We start from the raw sequence: 8,395 nt of genomic DNA, 5'->3' as shown, positions 1-8,395 counted from the left end.
CGAGGCTGCGGTGGCTGGGAGCGGCCACTGAACTCCAGTCTGGGAGACAGAGTGAGACTCCAACTCAAAAAAAAAAAAAGAACAAGATGGGCCAGGTTCCGTGGCTCAGCCTGTAATCCCAGTACTTTGGGAGGCCAAGGTGAGTGAACTGCCTGAGCCCGTGGGTTTGAGACTTGCCTGGGCAACTTGGCAAGACCTCGTCTCTATATTATATAAAAAAATTAGCTGGGCATTGTAGTGCGTGCCTGTAGTTCCTGCTACTTGGAAGGCTGAGGTGGAAGGATCGCTGGAGCCCAGCAAGTTGAGGCTGCGGTGGCCGGGAGCATGCCACTGCACTCCAGTCTGGGCAACTGAGTGAGACTCCAACTCAAAAAAAAAAAAAAAAAAAGAACAAGACGGACACTGTATCACACCACCAATCAGATCTCTGTCAACTGTAATAGGTCTCTAACTGTTACTGGAGCAAAGGACACTCTATTCCTGCTCTCTGTAGGTTAACAAAGAACCAAAAGAATTAACAATTAAAAAGGTAAACACATGGTTTGTAACAGTTTCCATAGGTTCTCCCCAAGGATATTATTTTTTTAGTTCTGCCTTCAAAGCACCACTAAAAAATTTTTTTTTTTAATTCTCAAACACACCATTTACTTCTTTAAAAGCAGGATTTAAGCTGGGCACAGTAGCTCATACCTCTAATCCCAGCACTTTGGGATGCAGAGGTGAGAGAATTACCTGAGTCTAGGGGTTCGAGATCAGCTTGGACAACTTGGCAAGATCTCATCCCTATAATAAATCAAAAAATTAACAGGTTCGAGACCCGCCTGGGCAACTTGGCGAGACCTCATCTCTACAATAAATCAAAAAATTAGCCGGGCGTGGTAGCGCGTGCCTGTAGTTCCAGCTACTAGGAAGGCTGAGGGGGAAGGATCACCGGAGCCCAGCAGGTCAAGGCTGCGGTGGCTGGGAGCAGCCACTGCACTCCAGTCTGGGTGACAGAGTGAGACTCTAACTCAAAAAAAAAAAAAAAAAAGAAAAAGAAAAGAAAAATTAGCTGGACATGGTGGCGTGTGCTTGTAGTTCCAGCTACTTGGGAGGCTGAAGCCGAAGGATCCCCTGAGCCCCACAAGCTGAGTAGCCAGGTGACAGAGTGAGACTCCAACTCAAAAAAAAAGTTCAATTTAGACAAGGAGAGCACACACCAAACTGATTTTGAGAAATTAATTCAAAAAGGGAAAAGGAGGTACACATCTAAGATTTTAAATCAGCCAGGCTCAGTGGCTCAGTCTGTAATTCCGTGCCTTTGGGAGGCTGAGGTGAGTGGATTGCCTGAGCCTACGGGTTCGAGACCCGCCTGGGCAGCGAGACCTCATCTCTACAATAAATCAAAAAATTAGCTGGGCATGGTAGCGCGCGCCTGTAATTCCGGCTATTCAGAAGGCTGAGGTGGAAGGATCGCCGGAGCCCAGCAGGTCGAGGCTGCGGTGGCCAGGAGCGGCCACTACACTCCAGTCTGGGCGACAGAGTGAGACTCCCAACTCCAAAAAAAAAAAGATTTTAAGTCGCTGCTACCCAAAGCCCAGCACCCCAGCTCTTGATCTCCAAATCCTGAGGAAAGAGATTAGCCCTCAGCTACTCTGGTTTGTAGAAAACATTTTGGCAGGTGCTCTGTCAGGCAGTCTATAATTAGTATGTCTCAGAAATGTAAAATGAACTCAAAGGTTTTGAATGCCAACAGCCAGCCCCCTGAATACTGAGCTGTGTAGTCACAGGGTTGCTGCCATCTAGAATTGGCACAGGGTGCCCTGTCATGGTGCACACGTGTACACATGCACACGCCAGTTCTGCAGTCTCTTTTTTCAAAGCTCTTATGGCTTGACCTCAACACCTGCTACACTTCCTGAAGACAGACAGGCTCTGGCGCTCCACTTGTTCCTCGCATGCGGCTGTACTTTCTAGGAACGACCGCACACACGCAGAGGCTGGCCTGCTGCCAAGGCGGGGGCAGCCCAGCCGCCTCAGGGCTGAACTTTCCCAGCGCTGTCAGGGCGGGATCCCGCTAAGAGCTGACTCAGCGGCTGCCATGGCACTCTGCCAACCACAGAGCAGTGCGGGGGTGGGGGGGGCTGCCGGCAACTCACAGATGTTTTGCTAAACCAAAGTAATCAGCAGGAGGCGGGTCTGGGCTGGCAGCCAGGGTGCTGCTGTCGTGGAAAGTTGGGATTCTCTGATTCTAGTCCTAGTAGTTCTGCGCATTTCAGTACCTCTTCTGCCTCAGAATCATGTCTGTATGGGCACAGGAAAGGGCAGCACTGTTTGCATAAAAAGGTTCTTGGGGCACTGTACCCCACCATGTGCCTGATGTGGACAGACTTTTCATATGTGCTAGCTTAGTTCATTCTCACAACATCCCTGGGAGGTGCCTTCACGCTTTTTACTTCGCAGATGAGAAGGTAAAGGCTCCGAGCAATTCAAAGCCCTACCAAAAGATCACATAGGCGACACATGGAAGGGATGGGATTTGTAGCTCCCACTCCTGGCTGCACACACTGCTCTCATAAAATCAGATCTACTGCACCAAGCTCCTCAATCCAAGATGCTTGATTTTTCAGGTTTCTTTTCTTTTTTGAGTTGGAGTCTCACTCTGTCGCCCAGACTGGAGTGCAGTGGCCGGGAGCCTACTGGGGCTCCGGCAAACCTTCCACCTCAGCCTTCCAAGTAGCTGGAACTACTTGTAGAGATGAGGTCTCGCCAAGTTGCCCAGGCGGGTCTCGAACCCGCGGGCTCAGGCAATCCACTCACCTTAGCCTCCCAAGGCGCGGGATTACAGGCTGAGCCACCGAGCCCGGCTTTCAGGTTTCAAAGGGCTTTCCTTCTATGACTTCTCAGCTGCCCTGTGAAATACTCCACAAATGATTTCTAAACAGCAACACAACCACATAAAGAGTGTGTGCTTATAGGGAGTACTCAGGTACTACCGGCTTCATCATGAACTCCCTAAGCTCCAAGTCACTTAACATGGAATTACTTATGATCACTCCTACTCCTTAAGTGAGGAAAAATGGCACTGTGGATCACAAAGAGAAAAACTGGAAGTTAAAGGCTTGCTTGAGACCACAGATCCCCTAGGTTACACCTCTGAGGTAATTAATTAGGACTTGGCAATCTGTAGTTTTAAAAAGCTCCCTCGTTGAATTGAGAGGATTGCTTGAGCCCAGGAGTTCAAGGCTGCAGTGAGCTATGATGGCACCACTGCACTCCAGCCTAGACAACAGAGCAAGGCCCTGTCTCTAAAACAATAAATTAAATTAAATTAAAAATAAATAAAAGTTCCCTAGCTGACTCTGATGTACAGCCATGTTTGGAAGTCACTTCAGCTTTCCTTGGCTAAAAAGGGAATTTTGAGGTCTACCCTTCCCTATTTCAAAGGGGGTGACGTAAGGGTGAGATGAAATCATGTCTACCAGGCTCTTTGTTGGAAAATACACACAATGCAAGCGCTTCTTGTCAGCTATGTTTAGCTGCAAAACAAAAGACTGTCTTTAAAGAGCACAATCATGGGTTAGCCTGGAGCTAAGAAACGGTCTTAGGCAAGAACATGCTTTTACATTGCTGTTAGAAAAACCATAATTAGTCACAGGTCTCATTTTTAGATATTCCACACTACATTGTTGTAACCTCATCCTTCCTTTAAAAAAAAGAAGAAGATTGAGGCTGGGCATGGCGACAGCTCATGCCTGTCATCCCAGCACTCTGGGAGGCTAAAGCAGGAAGACTGCTTGAGCCTAGGAGTTCGAGACCAGCCTGTGCAACATAGCAAGACCTCATCTACAAAAGATTAAAAAAAAAAATTAGACAGGTATGGTGGCATGTGCTTGTAGTCCCAGTTACTGAGCCCAGGAGTTCAAGGCTGCGGTGAGCCATGATTGTGCCACTGCACTCCAGACTGGCAAAAGTGAGAGTCTGACTCAAAGAAATAAATAGATAAAAAATAAAGATTGTACTGACATTCTTTCACATCAAACTTAAAATAACCTACATTAAGAATAATTTCAGTCTGTAATCCCAGCACTTTGAGGTCGAGGTGCATGGATTGCCTGAGCCCACGGGTTTGAGACCAGCCCAGGCAACTTGGCAAGACCTCATCTCTACAATAAATCAAAAATTAGCCAGGTGTGGTAGCACATGCCTGTAGTTCCGGCTACTTGGAAAGCTGAGGCAGAAGGATGGCCAGAGCCCAGCAAGTCGACGCTGGGGTGGCCGTCAGCGTGCCACTGCACTCCAGCCTTGGCAACAGAATGAGACTCCAACTTAAAAAAAAAAAAAAAAGAAAAAAAATGAATTTGTACAGTTCATCACTTTAATTAAGAAAGTAAATGTTAAGTGAGAAAAAAATTCATGTCTAGGCTGTTGCTCGCTGAAGTGGGGTGAGAAGGCATCGACTGGCACAGCCCTTGCCCTGGCAGTCCAGAGCCCCTCTCTCGCCGGCCGTTAGGAAGAACAAATGACCTCCCACACCAGAAAGACTGACCTGCTTGAGCTGCTCATCCAGATTCCAGCTCGGCTGCCCTGCCGTGGAGACCGAAGGTGGGGCCTTGGAAGCATCTTTGGTATGGTCATCTTTCATTTGCTGTCCGTGTGGTGGGAGCCCTGGTGCTGGAAGTAGATTGGACACGGGTGCTACTCTGGGGTCTTGGCGAGCTGCTTTCTGCACATGAAAATATTTGGAAGCAGCCTGGGTTTCTTTCTCAGCCACTTCTGCAACGTCATCATCTCCATCCTCGTCTTCCAAGTCTCCTTCTTCTTCCTCAGGTTCTGAGTTCACGTTGCCCCGTTCAAAAACTCGGGCCACTGCTGTGGCCGGTGGAACTCTGACTAAGGGACCCACCGCAGGGCTGCCAGAAGGCCTCCCAGGTGTGGCAGACAGGAGTGTCGGCTGTGTGACCAGCTTCTGGGCATACAAGAACTGGGTTTCTCTTGTCTGCTGGCCCTGCTTCTCTCTGGCATCCATCTGCAGGGGTGCCAGAGGCGGCTGCTTCTGCTGCTGCTGCTGCTGCTGCTGCTGCTGCTGCTGCTGCTGTTGCTGTTGTGACAGGGGCTCCATTGCTGCCTTGGGCTTCACCCACAGAGTGGCATGGCTCTGAACTCAGCACAGCCCACGAGGCACACGGTCTACACCTTAAGCGATTAACAGAAACCACAAAGAAGGAAGGAGGAAAACAACGATGTAAAACATGCATTAAAAGGCTTTCTTTTCTCCAGGAATGGACCATGAATTCTGAACACTAAACACAAGTTCCCAAACCTGAGTTTTAATATGAATGAGTGGTGAGGACTTTGGGGTGGTTAGAGGAAGATGTGAAGAAGAAATACAAGATCTAAGAGGGAAACGGGATAAATCTCAGTAGTGGCAGACTACTGAGGGGTTTAAAAGATGCAGGTCCAGACAATATCTAGTCTGCTAACTTGTGTTCTGACCTCTCCTCCACTACATTATCAAACAATCTGTCAATTGCTGTAAAGGCAACTGGGTTTGCGGTGTACAGAAGTTGTAACTATGAAAACCACAATATAGAGAAAGAAGGGTCTGCCTGGAAAAGAGAGAGTATTGCTTATGTTCCCAGGCCCACTGAAGGAAAGTATTACCTCCAAGCTAGACACAGAACTATCAGGAAAGAAGGGTAGCTTTTCTCATGAATAGAGCAAGACCAAGCAAGCTGCTCATGGGCTTAAGCTTTTCACATTGCCCAGATCAAACTGCCAGCCTGCTTGTCGAGCGGACTGAGCCATACTAACTGGACATTATAGCCTCAGAAAGAATCCAATTTCAACAACATGAAAGAAAGAAGCACGCAAGGAGGCAAAAGTCTCAGATTGCAATCATCACTCAAAAACAAACGGGGGAATTCCTCTGGAGATTTTAAAGTTAATTAATTTGAAACAGATATCAACAGTGTCTAAACAAGTTAATGCTTCTTCTTTTTTATAAACAGCCAAGTAAATCTCTTCACATCCCCTTTCTGATTCACTTCTACAATGGTTTTCTATGATGAATAAAAAAGAAAAGGCTTTTAGGCCAAAAGCATTCTGGAGGCAGGTTTATCTGCATTCTTACCAATCAGTCTCCAAACACACCCCCATTCACACCATCTTCTTCTCTAACTCCCCCTCTTCTGCAGGTCCCCACCCCCACCAAACAAGTTGTTTTCTCAGTAAGTCTTCATAACTGAATGGATTTCTGTGCAAGGGTAAATTTTAGGTGAACAGGACTTGCAACCTGTTGTACAATTTTGCCAACACTTGAAAGAAGAGGCTGAACCGCATAGGCTGGGACTTGATACTTGCTTGCATTGTTCCAGTGTTTCAGGATTGAGTAGAAAGACAAAAAAACTAAGTGTCTTTAGCATCTTCAAAAATTCATGGGGTCGTAATCATATCCCTAGCAATAAAATCTGCTTGAATTTATTAATGTTTTATAGGTTCGAGTAAAAAAGGTACAATATTTAAAATTAGGCAGGTAAGTAGAGATTAAATATTCTCATGTTCTGTTTATCTTAGAGCACTGCTTGTGCCTTTTGTACTCTGAGAAAGATTCAAGTTCCAATTTGCCTCTTACTGCCTTTACTTCCTCTCCTGGCACTTTAGAAAGTGTGAGTTAAGCTTACAGCAATACTTTCAATCTGCTTTAGCTCTTCCTACAGTGTTAAAAAAAAAAAAAAACACGAAACGATTTATATCCTCATTAAATCCAGTTGACAAAAGCGTTTATTTAAAATAAAGAACAATTTGGGCTTAAAGAAAATTAAACAAAAGCATAAAGTAAAGAATTCGGTGTTCATCAGAGCTGATCAATCACAATCGGAATAATTTTTCCACCAAGTCCCGCCGGCTGCTGAGCGACTACTTCTGGCCGGTGGCACCACCTTCTCCGCATGCTGCCCCCAGCAGAGGGGGAGGTGTCCCACGGCCTCGGGACGACTGAGATGACTCAGTTCTACAACTCAATCCACATCCCCTCCCCCCACAAAGAGCCCACGTTGCCCCAGTCCCTAAAGTGGCCGGGAAGCCAAAAAAGCAATACCACCTGCCTGCATTTGGAGAACTTGTCTCAAATCTAAACCGCTTCATCCCTTCAACACGGCCCCCTCCCCCATTTCCCCTAAAGTTCCCGGACCACCGAGCGGGGGCAACGGACTGTGCAGCTTTGACCCCGGTCTTTGCCGACCATTCCCCCACCTTCGTTGCCATATTCCCTTCGCCCCAGGCCCCTTGGAGCCCACCTCCCGGGTCCCTCAAGCACACACCCCCCATTCTCTATCTACCTCCCCCATTCAGCCCTATCACTTTTACCCCCACCAAGCCCACCCAGCCAATCCGCTGGCTCTTCCCCGTCGGCCCCCACCCCACCTTACCCTCGCCCTTCCCATCGTCTTATCTCAAATGGCCCTAAAGGGCCCAGGCGCCTCGGTGCTCCCAGCAGAACCTCACTCTTCCTCCACCAGCCGCGCCTCCCCGTCTCCTCCACACACCTGCCTCCCTCCAGTCCTCCGTTTCCTCCACCTGCCACGGAGCCCACTCCGGCCGCGGCTGAGGGCGCCAGCACCGCGCGGCTTACCTGAGCAGGGTACTCCGGGTCCTTGGGTGGCGGAGAAGGCACCCGCTCAGGCCCCGGCGCGGCAGCTGCGCTCCGGACTCCTCCGCAGCCGGGGGCCACAGCCGGGGCGGAGCCCGCACCGGAAGCGGCGCCGCGGGGCTGGCCGACCGGCCCGGGGCTGGGGACGGGGCCACAGGGAATGGGGCGGGGCCTGGAGCCGGAAGCGGCTAAAAAGGGAGCGAGGGGTGGGGCGAGGCGGAAGTGACTGCTACGAACGGCGACGCCCTAGAGAGTCGTGGGCGGAAGCGGGTGAAAGCGGGCGGAAGCTTCAGCCAATGGGAAAGTGCGGACACCGAACGGTTCCGGTGTGGGCGCTTCCGCGGGGAGTTAAAAAAGAGCCGGGCTAGGGACGGTGCTCTTTGAGTGTTTTCTGGTCGCGGAGGTTGGCTTGCCGCGGTTCGTAGGTTGGGAGGGAGGTAAATATGGGACAAAGACGCATTAGGGTTTCGTGCTGCCTCAGTCTCCTTCCCAGTCTCCTAACTTCAAACCAGTCTTTCTCTGGGATTCCCGCGTTTAGGTCCGCTTTCCTCTGAACTTCTCTGGTTCTTGGACAGAGACCTGGTTGTCCCGAGAACGCTGCATCCCCTGGACCCATCTCACATGAATTGGTATTCTGATTCCTAGTGGCCAGAGGTGGGGCCACGTGCCGAACACCGTCAACTCTTGTAAAAGCCCTTGCCTCTCCCACGCTTCCGCTTAGAGGTCGCCACCCACGTAGCCACACGGTAGAGATAATCTGCCGAT

General features: G+C 49.4%; 1 protein-coding gene across 3 annotated transcripts in view; it reads right to left on the bottom strand.

Moving 5' to 3' along the window:
- The window catches only part of ARID3B (AT-rich interaction domain 3B), a 51,002-nt gene extending 43,238 nt beyond the window's left edge, over positions 1-7,764 (bottom strand). For 2 of the 3 annotated variants that reach the window (XM_008069119.2, XM_008069120.2), the window contains exons 1-2: positions 7,613-7,764; positions 4,529-5,175 (exon numbers count right to left, since the gene is read on the bottom strand). In XM_008069119.2, the coding sequence (XP_008067310.1) occupies positions 4,529-5,101 (573 nt within the window). In that variant the 5' untranslated portion in view covers positions 5,102-5,175; positions 7,613-7,764. The remainder of the gene's footprint in view (positions 1-4,528; positions 5,176-7,612) is intronic. The other variant, XM_008069121.2, reaches the window with a different exon arrangement.
- Between the last annotated feature and the right edge of the window lie 631 nt (positions 7,765-8,395).

The sequence above is a fragment of the Carlito syrichta genome, unplaced genomic scaffold (genome assembly GCF_000164805.1).
Source record: "Carlito syrichta isolate Samal-C Ts95f unplaced genomic scaffold, Tarsius_syrichta-2.0.1 Scaffold311826, whole genome shotgun sequence".
In the NCBI taxonomy this organism is placed as follows: Eukaryota; Metazoa; Chordata; class Mammalia; order Primates; family Tarsiidae; genus Carlito; species Carlito syrichta.
The sequence above is the reverse complement of the archived record's forward strand: the minus strand, read 5'-3'. Positions and strand labels throughout refer to the sequence as shown.